Source organism: Pan paniscus, chromosome 11 (assembly GCF_029289425.2).
Source record: "Pan paniscus chromosome 11, NHGRI_mPanPan1-v2.0_pri, whole genome shotgun sequence".
Classification (NCBI taxonomy): domain Eukaryota; kingdom Metazoa; phylum Chordata; class Mammalia; order Primates; family Hominidae; genus Pan; species Pan paniscus.
The window spans coordinates 119124586-119147473 of NC_073260.2; the positions used below are offsets into that span (position 1 = coordinate 119124586).

Below are 22888 nucleotides of genomic sequence, written 5' to 3' on the forward strand. Positions count from 1 at the left end.
AGATTCCAGGGTTCTGCCTGGGATCCAAACTTGGGGACAGGGTCTTGGAGGTCAACATTTTAACATTGTCCTCAGGTGAGTCATGTTCACATTTGAAGTTTTGAAAACTAGTGATTTAATATTTAAGGGAAAAAATGAGCCAAGAGTTCTTTGCAAGTACAGCTGTAACTCGCTTTCTTCCATCTAATTTGGCTGATTTATCAATACCATCCTTCCTTCTGCCTCTGTCTACCCTGCTTGCCACTTTTGCTTCTAAAGCAGGAGAGATGATCCTCATTTGTACTGATCTCAGGAGGGCTGATTTCAAGATCTTATAAGTGGACCTGAAGAGATGTGAGCAAATTCCTGGTGAAGGAGCAATTTCCAGTAAATGTTCTTGATCTTCAAAAGCAGCATATACTAAAGAGACTCAAAACAAAAGACATGACAAACTGCTTTGTTTGCATCGAATATTTTAAAATGCATTTCATTATGTATAAAGACGATATCAAGATTTGTCTCCAGGTTCTATTTTTGATCATGTAGGGTTTTAAACCACTGCCCTATGCAATGCTCATTTCTCTTCCTCTGTTCCCATCCAACCCCTCACATTTGTTGCCCCTACCCTTGTCATAGACTCACATCCTATATGTGTCTCGTGTCAAACAGACTTCGTGGAAAAGAATACTTTGTTCTAGTTACACAAAACAATGGTTTAAATGACAGGGGTAATTAACATGTATAGGTGACCAGAGAGTAGCAGCTGTCCTCATCTGACACTCACAATCAGATGCTTCTCTCGCTCACACTGTGTCTCTCTCCTTCCTATCCTAAGCTGTGGAAGAGCTGGGCAGGTGAAGAGCTCTTGCCTTCAAAGGGCAGACCCCATGCCACAGGTACTTTAAAACAAAGATGAGGCCTCCAACAATTTCCCCTACCCACAATAAGTTCATAAATCCAGACATAAGTAGTTATGGCCTGGATAAATGCTGTGGGAGTTGGGGAACACTCTGTGGTAAATATTTTAAATCTAGGGAATCTCAATAAATCAACAAAATGCCACTAAAGATAAAGTTTACAATTGAGAGATACTCTTTCAGGGGATCCTAGAAAATATTTCCTGATTTAATATCCTAGAACTAATAACATAAGTGAGTGTCACACAAATGAAATAGTCACCTTGTGAATCATTTCCTTTGGTAACCACACTTAAGGTGAACTGGATCAAGAACCCATTTAACCCATTTATTTTTGTAGGCTCATAATAAAAGAATGAGAAGTGGTTTTTTTCTTTTCCCCACCATTTCCTTGAAAGGACAGCAAGACCTTTCTGCTCTGAGAGAGATATGTTCCAAACAGAAATTAATAAATAAAAATTTCAGATACTGAAAAGTCCTATAAAAGAAAAAAGAAGACAAGTCAGAGCAATATGGTATAGTGCACAGGTGTGAGGTTCCTTTAGTTATGGTGGTCAGGAAATGTGTAAGAGGTGATATCTGAGAAATGAATCATGAAGATAACCATGGAAAGATCTGCCAAAAGAGCATATTTGGCCATGGGAAGAGACAGGTACAAAGACTATAAGGGTGGAACAAGCTTGGCAAGTTCCAAGGATGAAAAGAAGAGAATTGTGGGTAGAGAGTGAGGAAGAGGGATGGGAGGGTCAAATCATATCATGAAGAGCCTTGAGGACTAGGGGAGAGGTTGGATTCTACTTGCAATGAAAAGCCACCAGATGGCTTAGAGCAGGGTAGTTGCCTGATGAATGTTCTAAAAACACCACTCTAGCTGTGGTATGAAGAATGGAATATGGAGGGGACTTACATTCATGGAGGCTGGAAAATCTTTAGGAGCTGTTTCTGTAGACCATGTTCAAAATATAATTTGGAAGTAGAACCAGTAGGACTTATTGAGGGATATTAGTGGTAATGGATAAAAGGAAATCAAGGAAGATACATACTCACACACACATATATTTGTATATATTTATATACATTACATATATATTTGTATTTATATACATTAAATATATATTTGTATGTATTTAATATGCTTTTCCAGAGTAGGATACTATAGCCAGTTTCAATATTATGTGCATTCTCTAAATTAAGGAAGTCTAAAAACAAAACAGAAACTTTCCTGGTAAGTGAACTACTGGAAACCAGTCTAAACCAATCAAGAAAATCATGATTTCTAAAGAAAAAATTACAGTCTTTTCTGGAAATGGAGAAATTGGTGGCAGTATGTTGACAGTATTTCAAAGCCATGCTCCTGAGGCTCGCTATTAACCAGGCTCCAGTTATTTTGGAGAAATTCACAAGAAGGGCTGTGGGTTAAGTTTAGAGCATTTTTTAAAAAACAATTCTTATTTTTTTTTTATGATTCTAAACATTGGAATATTTGAAACATTTAATGTTTGAACATTATTAAGATACAATATTTAGATATTTGACGTTGTTTTCTACTTCGTGTAAGGGGGTTTGGCATCTTTTAGAAGAGAGACTCGAAGGTAAGTACAAATATTCTGAATAGTGCAGTATATCATTAAACACAATATCAGAATTTCATTACTCAACACTTATTCCATGGATTAGAGAATTCTTTTTTTTTATTATACTTTAAGTTCTAGGGTGCATGTGCACAACGTACAGGTTTGTTACATATGTATACATGTGCCATGTTGGTGTGCTGCACCCATTAACTCGTCATTTACATTAGGTATATCTCCTAATGCTTTCCCTCCCCCCTCCCCCAACCCCACGACAGGTCCCGGTGTGTGATGTTCCCCACCATGTGTCCAAGTGTTCTCATTATTCAATTCCCACCTATGAGTGAGAACACGCGGTGTTTGGTTTTTTGTTTTTGCAATAGTTTGCTGAGAATGATGGTTTCCAGCTTCATCCATGTCCTCACAAAGAACATGAACTCATCCTTTTTTATGGCTGCATAGTATTCCATGGTGTATATGTGCCATATTTCCTTAATCTATCTACTCATCTGACAAAGGGCTAATATCCAGAATCTACAAAGAACTCAAACAAATTTACAAGAGAAAAACAATCCCATCACAAAGTGGGCGAAGGATATGAACAGACATTTCTCAAAAGAGGACATTTATGTAGCCAACAGACACATGAAAAAATGCTCATCATCACTGGCCATCAGACAAATGCAAATCAAAACCACAATGAGATACCATCTCACACCAGTTAGAATGGCGATCATTAAAAAGTCAGGAAACAACAGGTGCTGGAGAGGATGTGGAGAAATAGGAACACTTTTACACTGTTGGTGGGACTGTAAACTAGTTCAAGCGTTGTGGAAGACAGTGTGGTAATTCCTCAAGGATCTAGAACTAGAAATACCATTTGACCCAGCGATCTCATTACTGGGTATATACCCAAAGGATTATAAATCATGCTACTATAAAGACACATGCACACGTATGTTTGTTGCGGCACTATTCACAATAGCAAAGACTTGGAACCAACCCAAATGCCCATCAATGATAGACTGGATTAGAGCATTCTTTTGACTAAGTACGAAGAAGGAAATCCTCAGAGGCTGAGAAATGCCATCAGGTGGGCATCAGCACTTAGGTGAGTGTGTGAACTCTGGAGATGAACTGGATAGGCCACCCTCCAAGCACCTCCACGTTCAGCACCTCCAGAAGCTCTCCAAATCCCCTCATTTAGGGATTTTTATGGGGACTTCATCATGTACACATTAGCAATTGTTAACTCAATCTTCAGCCCCTCTCCCCTTTTCACAGGATGAGGTAGGAGCTGAAAGTTCCAAGCTTCTAATCATGGCTTGGTCATTCTTGTGACCAGCTCCCATCCAGAAGCCCACCAAGTTACTTCAGGAGAACGAAAGATGCTCCTATCACTATGGAAATTCCAAGGGATCAGGAGCTCTGTGTCAAGAACTGGAGTCGAAGATCACATAGAACAAAAAATTTACCTAGCATACCTATCACTCAGGAAGTTATAAGTCTTTTAGGAGCTGTGTGCTGGAAAATGGGGAAAGAAATTAATGTATATTTATTTATTATAATACCACATATAATAAGGTAGATCATTTTACTCATCAGAGTTCAGGAACTGTTCTCTGTTATTTTTATACACATTCAGAGTAGGAGACCAAGTTGAATTTCACAGGATTGCAGGAGGCTGAGATTCACAGGCTGAGAATAGGATCATGTGAGTTGCATGGGTTTCAAGAGAAGGAAGTTAACAGGGGCTTAGTATAGTGCTGTAGTGCCCTCGCAGTTGAGGAGGATAGATATAAGGTGCTCCTGTCAGTGGGAAAAAATAGGAAAGAGAGAAATATCTAGAGAAGATTTTAGGAGTTTCTTGTTCAATATGCTGTGTGAAGCATTTGCGGGGACTCCTTCAGAAAGCATAAGGTGAAGACCCTCATTATTCTTCATGCTTCACAGTTTACGTTTTCATTCAGTTTATGTTTTCTTAGAATGCTATTACATGCATGGACTGAGCCATGTGAAGCCTCAGTTTTATTCAGGTTACACTCTGAAATATAATCATTTTCAGCTCAAAAAAGCTTCCTTGACTTTATTACCCCTTATATTTTTATCTTCTCCAATTACTCCTTTTCATAACAAACATCAATAAACTGTATCATTACCTTTTAAAGCTATCAAATTAACAAAAGAAAACACAATAATTATAATAAAGATTAAAATAGCAGCAATGGTAAAACATATACCATTTACAAAATGTCAGACCCTATTTTTGTGATTTACACATATTAGCTCATTTAAATCTTACAACAATCCTGTAAGGAAGGTACTATTATTGCCTCTATTTTAGAGATGTGGACACTGAGGCACAGAGCTTTAGTAACTTGTCTAAACCACACAGCTAGGAGATAGCACAGCTGGGATTCGAACCCAGACATCTGGTTCCAGTGTTTATGCTCTTAACTATTGTGCAAAGGTATGGTGAAATCAGCATCCTTATTCACTGCTGGCATGGTGTATTTGTTCAACTCCAAAAAGTTAAATGCAGAGTTACCATATGACCCAGCAATTCTGCTTTTACATATATACCCAAGAGAATTGAAAACATACATTGATATAAAAACTTAGCAGCATTATTTATAACAGCAAAAAAAATGGGAACAATCCAAATGCCCCACAATTTTGAATGGATAAACAAAATGTGGTATATCCATACATTGGAACATTAATCAGACATAAAAAGAAATGAAGTACTGGTACATGCTACAACTTGGATGAACCTTGATCATACTAAGTAAAAGGAGCCAGACACAAAAGGCCATAGATTGTAGGCTCCTGTTTATATAAAATGTCCAGAATAGGCAAATCTATAAAAACAAAAAGTAGGTTAGGGGTCCCCAGAAACTGGGGGAATGGGGAGAATGGGGAGAATGGGGAGTGGCTGCTAATAGGTATGAGGTTTCTTTCTAGGGTGAAGAAAATATTATGGAAGTAGATAATGGTGATGGTTGTACAACTTTTTGAATGTATGAAAAACCATTAAATTGTACATTTTAAGGTGGTATATTTTATGGTTGTGAATTACATATCTTAATCTTAAAAATCTCTAGGTAGGGAGAGAACAGGATCTGAGTCCACTGATGCCATTATATTACAGTGCCACATGGTGTCACCGTTGAGGAATGGATGAAGTCCAAAGAAGGCTTACACAAAGCTTGTGTTCAGGTCATGTCCAAGCTACAGAGGTGCCCCAGGATTGGAGTGAAGGTTAAAATCCAGAATTTGGGGAGCACCATCCCAGAATGGTTTAATATTAAGGAGGTTCTAGCCTCAGCCCCACACTGTGCAACTATTTACAGTCCTTCACAGACTGAAGTTCTTGGCTAAACCTGGTTCCCAGATCAATGGGGAAATTCAAATCCTTGTGAAAGCATCTCTGTTAAAAGGAGACACTGCTAGGCACATCTTAAACTTCCAAACACTTTATTTTTTGAAAAACTGCTTCTTTATGGAGGTCCCAGGAAATATTGAGCAATTTTTACTGTCCTGGGATAGGGAGCATCAAATGAGTTGAGGATTTTACATCAATTTTCTCTAAAATATTTATACTACTTAATTCAGTGTATACATATGCATGCGCATATATATATGTGTTTATATATATACACACATATGTATATATGTATATATACACATATGTATATATGTATACACACATGTATGTATATATACACATGCATATGTATATATACATACACATACATATGTATATATACACATATGTATATATGTATACACACATATGTATATATACATATATGTACTGAGAAATATCCAGCAATGGAAGTTGTTACATACACACTTATTGAAAATCCTTTAGCTGTTAAAAATGGTAAATATAAATGCAATGTAGCAACATAAAAATCCTTATGCTATAATGCAAGATGATATAAAACACATATTTATATATGCATAAAAATGTACACATATATATTCACAAATTCATACAACTGAAAATAATTCACATACCAGTTAAAGTTATATGCCATTTAATTCTGAAATAAATTTCCTTTAACCCTCTTACTCCACATTTTATAAAATGTGTCCAATATCTATACCAAGACTTTTTTTTTCAATTTCCTGGGCATATTTTTCTATGGTCACTTTTTTCACTTATGTTTTAAAATTATGAAAAACATCATACATACAAGAATATTTATAATGTGTGTTTTCGGTTTAACATGTATCCATCAGGAATCAGAATTTTACTCAGTTGGTTTGATTAAAGAGATATTAGTGAAGACACTACTTAAAGGAGTATGATTAAGAGGACCATCCAGTTGAGTCATCCAGAGTCTAGCAACAGCAGGAAGACTGCGCTCTCTCTAGGCTACATAGCAAAGGAGAAAAGTGTTTCCAGAGCCCATGGAGCTGGAGCCATGGAGAAGGGACTGCTTGCCAAGAGCTGCAATTGTGGAGAAACACAACCACCACCAGATACTCAACCCCAAACAGAGAAAGAACAGAGAAAATATACCCTGATGTCTTTTTCCTCCTGCCTCCCATCTCCCTGAATGCCTCCCGCTGTCCAAACTCAAATGGAAACCAGCTGAAGAGAGCCCAGGTGGTGCCGTCCAAAGAGGTCAGCTTTGGGGTATAGAACAGGGCAGGGAAGTGAGGAGAATGAATATGATGGAAGGCAAACAGAAAACCTAGACAGTCTAATTGTTTTGTCACCCAGAATTTATTCTTTTCCTTTGCTCAGATGAAGAGCAGCTCATCCCTTACATGTGAGAATAACAGAGTCTGACATGATTTCTCCTTGACCAAACTTTAGTCAGGCTCCTCTAAGCCATCTCCTTGATTAGATATTGACCTTGGGCTGCAGTGTTCATCCTTGCAGAATCAGTGTTAGCAAGAATCCTGCTAAGTCAGTTTAGAGAGGATCTTCCCACCCTGAATGTTTGACCACTCTCAATATCTGATCAAATTCCTTACCCCCACCAGCCCCCAGGTGGTGTCTGCTTACCCTGGCCTACCTTTAGCAAGAATCCTGTTAGGTCAGTTTAGCAAGGATTTCCCCTACCCTTGGTGTCTCTTCTTAGTAATTTTCCATCCACGGACCCCACCCCCATCCACACAACCTGCTCCTCGGCTATAAATCCCCACTTATACTTACTGTATTCAGAATTGAGCCCAGTTCTTTACCAAGGTCTCTTTCCCCCTATTTCAAAAGTTGCTGAATAAAAATCTATTTTTACTGCTACAACTATTGTCCAGCTTTGATTTTCTTTAACAAGCCCCATCAGCTGCCATATTGCCTTGAGGGGATGTCAGTTCAGGTACATTCTCACCTGGAAACTAACTTGTAATATTTATCTCCACCAGTACTCTTTATGCAGGGTAATAGGAAAAGAGAGTCAGGGAAGAAGTAATTAACATTTTAAATGGAGAGCTACTATAATTCCTGCCTCTAGAGCTTGTTGCAAGGCTAAAATTAATAATCATAGCTTCCTACTCATTTACTTATGTTTCCCCTGCCCTATGCCAACACCTAGGTAGATCAGGATTTTTTTATCTGGTATGCTTCAACACTTTAATTTCTTCATGATCTGAAATTTCTGCATTACTTCAGTTATCTGATAATCATTATTATGGCACACGGCAGTATTAAGAAGTGCCCAGTGAATCTCCAGGTGTCATGCATAGTTCTTCTTGCCCTCAATATATAGATGTAACCCAATTTCCTTTTGGTATTTGGGATGAATCATACCATTCTGTCACTGTGAGGAATCAAAGTGACCAGAGGGCAGTTTCAGCTTTCGAATCAATGAATTGAAATTCAATTCAATTCAGTGACTGGGTCTTCTAGTGGAAGCATTCCTTCCTTTGGATCTAGGCTTCCAAACACAATAAACCCAAGGTTGTAGAAATGGTGTGCTGGAACACTATGCAGCCATAAAAAATGATGAGTTCACGTCCTTTGTAGGGACGTGGATGAAGCTGGAAACCATCATTCTCAGCAAACTATCGCAAGGACAAAAAACCAAACATCGCATGTTCTCACTCATAGGTGGGAATTGAACAATGAGAACACTTGGACACAGGAAGGGGGACATCACACAGCGGGGCCTGTTGTGGGGTGGGGGGAGGGGGGAGGGATAGCATTAGGAGATACACCTAATGTAAATGACGACTTAATGGGTGCAGCACACCAACACGGCACATGTATACATAGGTAACAAACCTGCACGTTGTGCACATGTACCCTAGAGCTTAAAGTGTAAAAACAACAAAAAAAGAAACGGTGTGCTGGATATTTTCTATTTATCCCTCCAGGCATTGTGCCTAGTAGGCTGACCTCTACAGACTACACAGACCTAGCTCCAGTGTCTTCTGGCTTCCTGGTGGATCCAGCCAGTGGAAGACCCCAGCTGGATATCAGAGCTGGGAGAACAGAGAGGTGGGTCTTCTCCACTCTGTCCCTGCTTTGGGCTGACGTCTCAGCACTGGCTACAACTATAGAATCTCACCTTACTTGGTGAAAAGTTGGCATTGCTTGCTTTCCTCTACTGAACGACACAGTTCCAGTTGGTTACTCTCGTACAGCCACAGCTACCGCTCTCGCCTTGTTTTAGTAACTGCTTCCTTCCCCCACCCCCTCAGCCCTATAGTTAGTAACAGCTCCCCGCCGTTACTGGTTACTACTGGTTATGGAAGGCGAACTATGTGCCCGACACTGTGCTAAATGCCCACATATATTATCTTTTAGTCCTCACAATCCAATAAATTAGATGGCTTTAGTCCTATTGCAGAGGTAATAAATTCAGAGTGACAGTGACAGAGCTAGAAATTGAAGGTAGGTGTGTTTATGCTAGAGTCTGTGCACTCAAACACGATTCCTTACTTCTTGCATCAGTTGTTAACCTCCCTTCAAGAGTGTCAAACCTGCTGGTAACCCGCCCATTCCCTCAACTGGAAATGAGGGTGCTGTTGCAATTTTCTCATCCAGCCATTCCACAAATGGTATCTGGAATGTGGGACCCACAGTCCAGAATCCTGAGGGCTGCTGTGGAGAGCATCAGGGCGCGCCCAGGAGGTCAGGGCGGTGTTCACTCACACGCTGAGCCTGGAGAAAGTTAGACGCCTTCTCCACCGCTGTGGTGGTTAGCAGGGACTTTCCTGAAGGCCAGAGACTGGTGACGTTCATGCTATTTTTGCAAGCCATTTGGTAGCAAAGAACAGAGTGCCAACAATTCAAGCATTCTCTCAGGCTGGGAGAGAGACTTGGCTTATTCAAGATAGAAATTGCTGGTGAGGTTGAGACGAGACTGACATCTCTCTGAGCAGCAGGGGAGAAAGACGGCTCTGTTCAAAAAAGAATGGGTAATTGCAGTCAGTTCTGTTCTTTCTCGTTTCTGTCTTATCTTTATGACTTTTTAATAGTGCCAATTTAACAGATAAGGGGACAGAGGCCTTTAATTGAGAATTCCACTCCGCTTCCTCTGCCTCACCTCAAAAATCTGGCAGCTGAGTCGCCGCGGCTTTGAATTTGCCTCTTTTGACCTTCCCCTCCCACCTCTGGTAACACTGAGCCTGGCCCGGAAGGACACACCCGGCTTCTGGCGGAAGTGCTGGCTCTTTAAAGAAGCCGAGGGCTGCGCGAATTGGCTGAGGTGCGTCATCTACTGTGGCTGGGCGCCAATCCCAACGCTGGGCGGAGCGAGGCCCGGTCCCTGCAGCGGGCGAAAGGAGCCCGGGCCTGGAGGTCTGTGTACCGGTCGCCTGGTCCCGGCACCAGCGCCGCCCAGTGAGTGAACACCGGCCGCAGGCGGGTGGGGAGAAGGGTCGGCCCGGCCATGTCAGTCAGCGCGATCTCCTGGGCTCCGGGCTTGCCAGGCAGCGCTGGGCGCCCGCTCCTCGTGAGCGCCTGCTCTTGGCTCTCGCACTGCCCCCGGTGCTGATAGGGTGTTGCCAACCTCGTTCCCTTAGAGCGCGTTCTTGTCGCCTGGCGTGGACTCCGGATCTCTGCGTAGCTTTAAAATAGAGTTGAGAAAAACAGGCAGAGTGCTCTCAACAGAAATCAGCACACTATTGCGGGGAATACCTCAATTACAGTAATTGGCCTCAGGGAGCGAGGGCGGTGTTAATTACAGAAAACCTCCGGAAGCTGTGGGCTCTGGGCTGGAATTTGCAGGGGGATGTGGCTTAGTTTGAATGGGATGCAAATATTTATTGAAAATGATTGTGGTGAGACGATCAGTCATACATTCAGGCAATGTGTCATCTGATCAGGAAATAAGTCAGCGCAGTAATCCCGATGACAGAATTCATGTAATTAATTTTTTATGTCCCCCCAAGTAAAATCAAATCTAGGTACTCACAGGTGACCGGAAGAAAGGCTGTCTGGAACTTGCAGGCCCCACTTCTCCTCCCCAGAAATACACCTTCCCATAGTAATTTATAGCTCACCTGAGGCAGGGCTGAAGCATTAAAGACCCCTTCCAAGATCTCAGAAGGAATCAAAGGGAAAATGAAGACAGAGGGATTGAAATCAGCATTCTCTGCAAAACATCACTCTGAGACACAGTGATGTTTAAAATTATATAAGTAGCAAGACTTTTTTTTATGCATGGTAAAAAGTGTTAGAATTTTTAAAAGACTTAACTTATACAAGTGAGTGAAATCAAAGTTATCCCTATTGCAAGGTCAACTTTTGCTTATTTTCTGATACATATTTTGTGAGCAAGAGGAGATAGCTGAAAGTGTTCTGGACACCCTAGGGAATATTCCCAGACTTTGGGAGATGACTTTGCCAGGAATGGGGAAGTTGGGAAAGGAAAGAATGTTGAAAATACTGAACTCCAGGGTGAAATTTACAAGGTGTGATGCGTTTATTTATTCTCAGGTGTGGTTTCCCATAAGGAAGCTCTTCTTCCTGCTTGGCTTCCACCTTTAACCCTTCCACCTGGGAGCGTCCTCTAACACATTCAGACTACAAGTCCAGACCCAGGAGAGCAAGGCCCAGAAAGAGGTAAGTCTAAATACTAACTTCCCAGACAGTGTTTCTTTCCCAGATGATTGACATGAGGACTCTCTTTTCAGTGGAGATCCTAACCCCTTACAAACAGGAGCACTTTAAAGCACACAGCTCTGTGATATACAGGGTATGTGGAGGAATAGTACTAGAGTACAGTTGTTTTCTTTAGAAATGTTTGCAGCAGGTGTAAAAATTTAGTCATCCACTCCTATGTTCAGAAGAAAAATAAGTAATGGCAAGTGGCCTGAGCCACAGTTTTTCTTGTATCTCTCATGCTTTGTGCAAATATTTAGGGGAAGTAGACACCATGGAGACTATCAAGATGGATAATATGTCACTCCTAACCTCAGGCAGGTTCTGGTCTGCTGTTAGAGATGAGTCACATGAGACTATTAGGGTTTGGAGAAAGGAAAGAACTGCCAAATCACCCTGCTGTCAGTGAGTGGCCTCTAACTCTGGTCACAGGGTGCTCGAGTGGCACAGTGGCAGAGGGGGAGGGAAATCTCACCACCTCAGGCCTTTTCAGCATTGTGCCTCTTCATCCTGGTAAGTGGTTTGGTATCCTGTGCTCAGCTTTGAAGCTGACTCTGGCACAGAGCCCTGAAACTCTAGGTGTATCCTTGGTCAGAATACAAGGAAGTCACTGAAGTCTTGCTTGCAGCTCCCACTCACCTGGAACCCCATTAGCTGGGCTTCCCACAGAATACTTGGGAATCCTGGCTGTAATGAATTAAGACTGGCCATTCTTACCTGAGGTTCACAACCCTACTCAACAGCCTGTTAAAGAGAAAAGGTGTCAGCAACATTGTTGAGAAGGGTAGAGCAGTTGCAACTTTCCCCTGAGTTTTGCAATATTCTGAAATGCAACCAACTAACTCAAGGTCTTCTGTACCCACCCAGTTGGATTAAGAATAAAAATTGGAGTTCTGTCCCTTGTAGAGTTGACAGCCCACTTAAAAACTTACATAAGATAGACACTACTGTGCATTCATCTAAAAAGTACATTTTCCAGGACATTTAAGTATCTGTATGTTTTTCCATTTTTGAGAACTTTAGTACATGCTATCTTGGAGAGAATGAGAGTGAAACTGGAGGAGGATGGCTAAGGCAGTCAGCAGTGGGTGGATGGAAATAAGGGGCATGTAGGAGAGGGACAGGAATTGTGGTGGGATGACAGGAAGAATAACTGGTCTACTGACCTTGAGACAGCTCAATCTTCTTTCTTTTTTTTTTTTTTTTAGTATTTATTGATCATTCTTGGGTGTTTCTCAGAGAGGGGGATGTGGCAGGGTCATAGGATAATAGTGGAGAGAAGGTCAGCAGATAAACACAAGAACAAAGGTCTCTGGTTTTCCTAGGCAGAGGTCCCTGCGGCCTTTGGCCCTGTTTGTGTCCCTGGGTACTTGAGATTAGGGAGTGGTGATGACTCTTAACAAGCATGCTGTCTTCAAGCATCTGTTTAACAAAGCACATCTTGCACCGCCCTTAATCCATTTAACCCTGAGTTGACACAGCACATGTTTCAGAGAGCAGGGGGTTGGGGGTAAGGTTATAGATTAACAGCATCCCAAGGCAGAAGAATTTTTCTTAGTACAGAACAAAATGGAGTCTCCTATGTCTACTTCTTTCTACACAGACACAGTAACAATCTGATCTCTCTTTCTTTTCCCCACATTTCCCCCTTTTCTTTTCGATAAAACCGCCATCGTCATCATGGCCCGTTCTCGATGGTCGCTGTCTCTTCGGAGCTGTTGGGTACACTTCCCAGAAGGGGCGGCCAGGCAGAGGCGCTCCTCACTTCCCAGACAGGGCGGCCGGGCAGAGGCGCTCCTCACTTCCCAGACGGGGCGGCCAGGCAGAGGCACACCTCACTTCCCAGACGGGGTGGCGGCCGGGCAGCGGCGCTCCTCACATCCCAGACGATGGGTGGCCGGGCAGAGGCGCTCCCCACCTCCCAGATGGGGCGGCCGGGCAGAGGCGCTCCCCACCTCCCAGACGAAGAGCGGCCGGGCAGAGGCGTGCCCAATTCCCAGACGGGGTGGCCGGGCAGAGGCGCTCCTCACATCCCAGACGGGGTGGCCGGGCAGAGGTGCTCCCCACTTCCCAGACGGGGCGGCCAGGCAGAGGCGCTCCCCACCTCCCAGACGAAGGGTGGCCGGGCAGAGGTGCTCCCCACTTCCCAGACGAAGGGCGGCGAGGCAGAGATGCCCCTCACCTCCCAGATGGGGCAGCCAGGCAGAGGCGCCCACTTCCCAGACGGGGCGGCCGGGCAGAGGTGCTCCCCAACTCCCAGACAAAGAGCGGCCGGGCAGAGGCGCTCCCCACCTCCCAGACAAAGAATGGCCGGGCAGAGGCGCTCCTCACTTCCCAGACGGGGCAGCCAGGCAGAGACACCTCTCACCTCCCAGACGGGGCGGCGGCCGGGCAGAGGCGCTCCTCACTTCCCAGACGGGGTGGCGGCCAGGCAGAGATGCCCCTCACCTCCCAGATGGGGTGGCCGGGCAGAGGCGCTCCTCACATCCCAGACGGGGTGGCCAGGCAGAGACCCCCCTCACCTCCCAGACAGGGTGGCCAGGCAGAGGCGCCCACTTCCCAGACGGGGCGGCCGGGCAGAGGCGCTCCCCACCTCCCAGACGAAGGGCGGCCGGGCAGAGACGCCCCTCACCTCCCAGACGGGGCATCCAGGCAGAGGCTCCCACTTCCCAGACGGGGTGGCCGGGCAGAGGCGCTCCCCACCTCCCAGACGAAGGGCGGCCGGGCAGAGGCGCCCCTCACTTCCCAGGCGGGACGGCTGGGCAGAGACACCCCTCACCTCCCAGACGGGGTGGCGGCCGGGCAGAGGCGCTCCTCACTTCCCAGACGGGGTGGCGGTGGGACAGAGATGCCCCTGACCTCCCAGACAGGGTGGCGGCCGGGCAGAGGCACTCCTCACTTCCCAGATGGGGCGGCTGGGCAGAGGCGCTCCTCACTTCCCATTCAGGGCAACCGGGCAGAGGCACTCCTCACTTCCCAGATGGGGCGGCCGGGCAGAGGCGCTCCTCACTTCCCAGACGGGGCAGCTGGGCAGAGGCGCTCATCACATCCCAGACGATGGGCGGTCAGGCAGAGTCGCTCCTCACTTCCTAGACAGGGTGGCGGCCGGGCAGAGGCGCTCCTCACATCCCAGACGGGGCAGCCGGGCAGAGGCGCTCCTCACATCCCAGACGGTGGACGGTCATGCAGAGATGCTCCTCACATCCCAGACAATGGGCGGTCAGGCAGAGACGCTCCTCACTTCCTAGACGGGGTGGCCAGGCAGAGGGGCTCCTCACATCCCAGACGATGGGCGGCCAGGCAGAGACGCTCCTCACTTCCTAGACGGGGTGGTGGCCGGGCAGAGGCACTCCTCACTTCCCAGAGGGGGCGGCCAGGCAGAAGCGCTCCTCACTTCCTCCCAGACGGGGTGGCTGGGCAGAGGCGCTCCTCACTTCCTCCCAGACGGGGCGGCCGGGCAGAGGCCCTCCTCACATCCCAGACGATGGGCGGCCAGGCAGAGACGCTCCTCACTTCCTAGACAGGGTGGCGGCTGGGCAGAGACGCTCCTCACTTCCTAGACGGGATGGCGGCCGGGCAGAGATGCTCCTCACCTCCCAGGCAGGGTGGCCGGGCAGAGGGGCTCCTCACATCCCAGACGATGGGCGGCCAGGCAGAGACGCTCCTCACTTCCTAGACAGGGTGGCGGCTGGGCAGAGACGCTCCTCACTTCCTAGACGGGATGGCGGCCGGGCAGAGATGCTCCTCACCTCCCAGGCAGGGTGGCTGGGCAGAGGGGCTCCTCACATCCCAGACGATGGGCGGCCAGGCAGAGACGCTGCTCACTTCCTAGACGGAGTGGCGGGCGGGCAGAGGCTGTAATCTTAGCACTTTGGGAGGCCAAGGCAGGCGGCTGGGAGGTGGAGGTTGTAGCCAGCCGAGATCACGCCACTGCACTCCAGCCTGGGCAACGTTGAGCATTGAATGAGCGAGACTCCGTCTGCAATCCCAGCACCTCGGGAGGCTGAGGCGGGCAGATCACCCAAGGCCAGGAGCTGGAGATCAGCCCAGTCAACACGGCAAAACCCCGTCTCCACCAAAAATACAAAAACCAGTCAGGAGTGGCGGCGCGTGCCTGGAATCCCTGGCACTTGGCAGGTCGAGACAGGAGAATCACCGGAGCCAGAGGCAGGGAGGTTGCAGCGAGCCGAGATCATGGCGGTACAGTCCAGGCTCCGCAAGAGAGGGAGACCGTAGAAAGAGGGAGGGGGAGGGGGAGGGAGAGGGAGAGCTCAATCTTCTTAAAACGCAAATGCAAAGAGCACAAAGAAATATGTTCTTAAGACGCACAAGGCATCTTCTTAATCATCCCTCCTCAGATGCAAAGGTTCTGTTGCCTAATTGTACAGCGGTAAGAAGATGGATGGTATCCACCCTTCCCCTCACAAAAAAAGAGAGTTGTTTTTTTCTTCAAGAATTCAGTTCTTCAAGATTTATGATGGGAAGAAAAATCAGGAAACAGCCATATACTTATAAAGCAGGGAAGGATTTTGGAAATTATCTAGTTCAATCAGTTGGTGTTAGGTGAGTAAAATGATGACCAGACTCGTTAAGTATGCCTGAGGTCAGGCGGCTAGTTAGGAGCAAGAACTAGAATCCACACTGTGTTCCTAGATCAGAAATTTTACTTTTTTTTTTTACTTTGTCATAAGCCCAAGGTAGCTCAAAGTGGAGCATACAAGAATGCATGTAGTATATTATTATAAGTCTCCTTGCTTTTTTTACATTTTAGGTCAAAATGGGGTTTATATTTTCGAAATCTATGAATGAAAGCATGAAAAATCAAAAGGAGTTCATGCTTATGAATGCTCGACTTCAGGTATGTTTTAAAATAATTAAGCTATTATGTTGTTACAATGTTTAAAGTTTCTACCACATGTACTCCAGCCGTACATTCTCTTTGACCCCCAACAATAAAATGTTCTTTGGGCTGCATCCTTGAAACCAAGATAAAATGGATTACTAATTATCTGGTGAATGGGCTAATTTAAATCTCCAATCCAGATAAATTTGTGTAAAAATTTCCATTCTGTAGGAAGAGATAACTGCTTAGAGTATGTGGTACATAGAATAATGCCCCCCACCCCCAAAGATAATGTTTGAGATGGGGAGATTATCCTGGATTATGCAGATGGACTCATTGTTATCACAAGGGTCTGTCTTTTTTTTTTTTTTTTGAGAGAGTCTCACTATGTTGCCCAGCCTGGAGTGCAGTGGTATGATCTGGGCTCACTGCAACCTCTGCCTCCTGGGTTCAAGCGATTCTTGTGCCTCAGCCTCCCTAGTAGCTGGGATTGCAGGCATGCACCACCACTCCCAGCTAATTTTTGTATTTTTAATAGAGACAAGGTTTCACCATGTTGGCCAGGCTGGTCTCGAACTCCTGGCCTCAAATGATCTACTGGCCTCAGCCTCCCAAATTGCTGGAATTACAGGTATGTGTGCCTGGCTCACAAGGGTCTTTATAAGAGAAAGAAGGAAGCATGAGAGTCAGTATAAGAGAGATTTGAAGATGCTACACTGCTGGCTTTGAAGATTGTTTAACGATCATGAGTCAAGGAATTCAGGAAGCCCCTAGAGGCTGTAAAAGGCAAGGAAACAGATTATTCTTTAGAGCCTCTACAGGGATGCAGTCCTGCCAGCCCATTTTGGACTTCTGAACTTGGTGTTGTTTTAAGCCACGGACTTCATATAATTTGTTACTGCAGCAATAGGAGACTAACATGGAGTGTGAAACCTTAACATTGGATTTAGACGTGGCCGGATAGAAAAGATCAAAGCACTGCAGAAGATTATCTAATTGCCTAATACAGGTTGTAAAAAACATTTTAAAATGTTGCAAGTCAAAAAATCAAGTCTTAAAAGTTTGACCCGAATTATTTTCCTAAGATTTCAGACAAAGATGTCTAGGCCTCTGTGGCCCATTATGGCTCTGGGAGTAGAAAGTCCTCCTGTAAGCCATGTAGCTAGTGGTAAAAATGAAGACTAAAGCCAGACTGCCTGAGTTTGAATCCCAGTCCCACCCTTGACTAACTGTGTGACTTGTGCCCCAGTCTCCTGATCTGTACACTGGAGGTAATAATATCCCCTTCAAAGGGATGTTTTAAAGATTAAAGATGAAATATATAGAACAATGCCTCAAGTTTTTAGAAAAATGCTTCTCACCTCATAAATATTTGTTGCTGTTGTTACTATTATCGTTTTTAATGACTGACAAGAGTGTCTTATGCAGAATAAATATCTCTTTGGGGACAATGAAACAATTGAAAGAATGGACAACTGAATTATTGTAACAGAGCAGTGACCTAGGCGAGACCAAGTATTAGGTTTACAAATCAGCCAGGTGTCCGATGCTTAGCACGTCCTTGTCAAAGACCTTTGGAAACTACAGGGTTTTTACTCTTTATGTTGGTCCCCATGAAGTCAGGGTCTGTGAAGGGTCTGGGATTTTACCCTACTTGCAAGCTAACGTGTTAGCCTATTACAGAAGACTGGAGACAACTACATCAGAGTCAGAGGACTTTATTACTCACAGCACAGCAAAGAGCACGAGCGTGGTGGTGTTAATTCCCCATGTCCTCCAAAACTCACCGAGGTGACAAAGATGGGCATGGGCGAAATGAGTGCTATGCCCTCAGTGGATTTGTGTCACAGTTGAGCAGCGTAGAGTTTAGGGAACCTACCGCTTTTACAGTGGGCCATGAGCAAGGGGTGGGTTGTGGCAGGGGGAGAGGGTGGGAGCTACTCTCCTCGTAGTAGTTGTGTCCTGGTTGACCCACCCCAAAATGGAGATGTCAGACCTGGGAGTTACAAGCCTCCATGGGTTCATTTTTAACAAGAGCTCAGCAGCAGACCAACGATTGCGTCCCCTTTTCGAAAGGGGTGTGTTATGGGTTGAAATGTGTCTCCTGTCTCCAAATTCATATGTTGAAGCCTTAACCTCTAGTACTTCAGAATGTGATCTTGTTTGGAGATAGGGTCTTTACAGAGGTAATCAAGTTAAAATGAGGTCGTTAGAGTGGGCCCCAATTCAGTGTGACTGATGGCTTTATGAGAAGAAGAAATTTGGACACAAGACCATACAATTCATACTGGACTATTCATACCGGGACCATACAATGTGAATATGAAGACAGCTGTTTACAAGCCAAGGAAGGGGCCTGGAACAGACGCTTCTCTCACAGCCTTAGTAAGGAACAAACCTTGCAGACACCTTGATTTTAGATTTCTCCCCTTCAGAAGAGAGACAATAAAGTTCTGTTGCTTAAGCCGTCCAGTTTGTGGTCCTTTGTTATGGCAGCCCCAGCAAACTAATACAGGATGTATTTGGTGCCTGTGCCAAGCAGGTGGTGCTGCTGCACTGGGCAGTGGCCTCACTGGAGCTTCATAGTGATTTTCTTTTCCTCCCTGGGCTTCTATGTTTCTATTAGACCACCTAGAAGGGGTCTGGGAATCCCTGACTGGGGAGTCTGTTTTGGTCACTGTGAGTTTTATAATACAAGCATGTAATACATCAGTGTCATTGTACATTTGTATGTAGTGGGTAGGGAGAGTGTTGACACACATCACAGTATCTTGAATTGGCTATAAAGGTCCCTTTAATTTTTTTTTACTCATTGTGAAGTTTGCTCACACTCTATAGGTTGAATTCAGTTACTTTCCCCCACCTAGTCACAATTTACATGTGATCAAGCATGATGACTCACACCTGTAATCCCAGCACACTGGGAGACCATGGCAGGAGGATTGCTTGAGCCCAAGAATTCAAGACCACCCTGGGCAACATAGTGAGACTTCATCTCCATTTAAAAAATTTAAAAAATTAGCCAGGCATGGTGTTACACAACTATAGTCCCAGCTACACAGGACGCTGAGGTGGGAGGATTGCTTGAAGTGGGAGGATTCCTTTCACTTAAAGGAAGCACTTTATTGCTTCTCTTTGGTATATCCAAATTGCCAGCATCACTACTCTTCTACTTTGGGGCTATGGTTAAGTAAAACAAGGGTTACCTGCACACCAGCCACTGTGATATTGTGACAGCTGATCTGATAACTGTGATGGCTGTTAGGTAACTAACAGGCAGGTAGTGTGTACAGCTTGGCTACACTAGACAAGGGGATGATTCATGTCCCAGCTGGAATGGTGGGAGGTTTTATCACATTACTCAGAATGATGGGTAATTTAAAAATTACGAATTGTTTATTTCTGAAATTTTCCATTTAATATTTTCAGACTGAGGTTGACCATGGGTAACTCAAACTGTGAAAAATGAAACTGTGGATAAGAGGGGACTGCTGTAATAAATTAGCCTGTTATTATTTCATGGATGCTGGCAGAAGACTTTATTACTCGTAGCACAGAAAGCGGCACGCACTCCAAGTCCCATAGAGGAGATGAAGGAGAGCCTCGTTGGATGCTGGGATGGATGCTTTGGGTTTGTGACATAGCTGAGGTACATTGAGCTTGTGGACTCTATCACTTTCATCATGAGTGATGAGCAAGTCTGCTCTTTGACTGGAAGGAGATGGTACCTCATCCCTCAGGGTTGCTTACTGCAAACACAACTCTGGGAAATGGCCCAGCTAAAGAGCAGTCAGGGCCTGTGACCTCATCCTACCCAGCAAGATCGTGCAGGAAGACTTGGCCCATGGTGGATTGATTCTCCCAACATACGTTGCTTAAGGTGACTAGGTTTTTCTTATTGATCAAGATACACTTTATTAATTATTTCTTAATTTCAAGAAAGGATGAACAGGGGAATATAGACCCACATGGTTGAACCAGCATTCTAACTCTAGAGATACTTGAGTTCTCATCCTACCTGGGGCAGCCTAGAGAGAAACATCCTCATCTACAGTAGTTTCGGAAGATCGGGTTGTTCCTTGAATGTGTCCCACTTGAAGGAATTAAACTTCCAGCATCATTCTAGGGTTTTGAGCTGTTCTTTCCCTTTTTAAGAGTATGAAGTATTTGATATATACCACAGAGTATATTTATATCAAATGTAAGTTATGGAGTATAATAAGATGAACACCAGCGAATCTCCCACTAGGCTTAAGAATTCTGTTATGACAATATTCCTGAAGCTCCCTGGGGGTTCTCCTCCCTATGTATTGAGTGAACCCAAATAGCTAAGGCTGGGCTGGAATTGACCTCATGTCCCAGAAGTCCCTAGGGTTGAAAAGGACCCTGCAAATCGCATGGAATTGACTACTGGGCTAGAAGATGTTGTCTTTTTAGGGTCTTCAAAGATGAAGTTTTAAAAAAGATTCGATTGAAATACCATGTGTAAATAACATCTTTAGCCTGTGATTCAGTCTTTTAGCTATTTTTAAATTGAATGGCACCTCATGAGAAGGATAAATAGAAGAAATAAAGCAAAACGTTTATTAGAGTAAAGCCTAATAAATAAAATCTTATCCTACTGGAGTTTTTTTAGTTCTTTATTTTTTGATTAAAAACAAAGATAAATCACAGCTCAGTAATTTTGTGTTATTGTTTTTTTCTTTTGGGGGAAAAGACCACTCATGATTCAACCCCATCTCTTATACCACTGGTCAGGCTCCCAATCCTGGCTGCACATTTGATTCATCTAGGGCCTTTTGAATGTTTGGGTCCCACCTCAGACCTTCACAGAGTTGTTATTTTAATCTCTCTAGGGGACTGTAATGCAATGTAATGGTCTGGGGTGAGAACCATTTTTTTCCCTTCTTTTTCTGTGATGCTACATAATTATAATTGGTGATTGTCAGTGATTTAATATAATCTATAATGGAGATAGAAACCAAGCAAGTTTTCAATTAATAGTAAGCCAATCAGGAAATGAAATTAAATCAATCGCTGGAGTCTGGTTAACCAAATTTATGAAAGGCCTCAAATCAAAAGGTTTTCTTTTTTTAACTAACGACTTTGGTTCAGATTGTGATGGAGAGGATTCATGCTACTAGTTATAATGATATTTTCAGATTATCAACAAACTTCAGTTTCTTTCTAGCCTGTGTTAGGATGGTGGATGAGTGGTAAACTCATCTAAAAACTCCTCTAAAAATGAATACTTCCTTAAAATGCCACTAGGAGGCACACCTAAACTAATTTTATGTCACCTGAGTGGCTGGAAAAGCATTTTGAGAATGAGGGAAGAACATATTCTGTAGGTCCATGCTATGCTACAGTGCTAGGTAGGCAAAGCACTTATGGTCAATGTAAAGATTAGTTGGGCAGTAAATAGATGTTTATTTGTTGTTTATTGTGTTCAAGCAACAAACTAAAGATTTTTTAAAAATACATGAGATCTAGACTTTGACCTTTATATCTGTTGTTAGACTTTGGTGTTAAGAAAATGAGGCATAGCTATAAACCAAAAAATACAGTTATTTAATATTAATATGTATAGGCTGGGTGGGGTAGCTCACGCCTATAATCCTGGTCAATACGGTGAAACCCCATCTCTACAAAACAACACGAAAGATCAGTCAGGCGTGGTGGCTCGTGCTACTTGGGAGGAGGATCACTTAAGCCCAGGAGTTTGGGACCAGCCTGGGCAACATGACAAAACTCTGTCTCTTTGTCTCTCTCTCTCTCTGTCTCTCCCTCTCTCCCCCTCTCTGTGTGTATATATATATAAAATATATAATTATATTATATATATAATTAATGTAAATATATTAATATATAATATAATAAATAATATATTATATTGCTGTATAATATAAATAATATATATTATATTGTATTATATATAAACATATATTAAGTATATTATATGTTAATAATATATAATATATTTTATGTTATATATTATATGTTAATAAATAATATATTATATTTTATATGTTATATATTATATGTTAGTAATATATAATATATTTTATAATATGTTATATATTATTACATTATGTATTATATATTATTATATATATTATATATTAATAATAATATATATTATATATAATACTATAGGTACACATCACATTGCCCAGCTAATATCTAATATATATTATATATAATATATGACATATAGTGTATATATACTATATGACATATAGAAATATATATTACATATTACATATATTATGTATTACACATACATATTACATCTATTACTATATATAATATATATTATTACATGTAATATATAATATATGTAATATATATTATAATATAGACTATATTACATATATAATATATTTTATAATATAGACTATATTACATATATAATATATATTATATATTATACATATATATTAGCTGGGCAATGTGATGTGTGCATATAGTATATACAATATATGTCATATATATGACAAATACATATATA

At 43.3% G+C, this 22888-nt stretch overlaps 1 protein-coding gene across 1 annotated transcript in view; it reads left to right on the forward strand.

Moving 5' to 3' along the window:
- Window positions 1–10114: 10114 nt before the first annotated feature.
- Window positions 10115–22888, forward strand: part of PLGRKT (plasminogen receptor with a C-terminal lysine) — a 60316-nt gene continuing 47542 nt past the window's right edge. Inside the window, exons 1-3 of the mRNA XM_003823381.5 lie at window positions 10115–10271; window positions 11370–11495; window positions 16306–16392. Of these exons, the coding sequence (XP_003823429.1) occupies window positions 16312–16392 (81 nt within the window). The 5' untranslated portion in view covers window positions 10115–10271; window positions 11370–11495; window positions 16306–16311. The remainder of the gene's footprint in view (window positions 10272–11369; window positions 11496–16305; window positions 16393–22888) is intronic.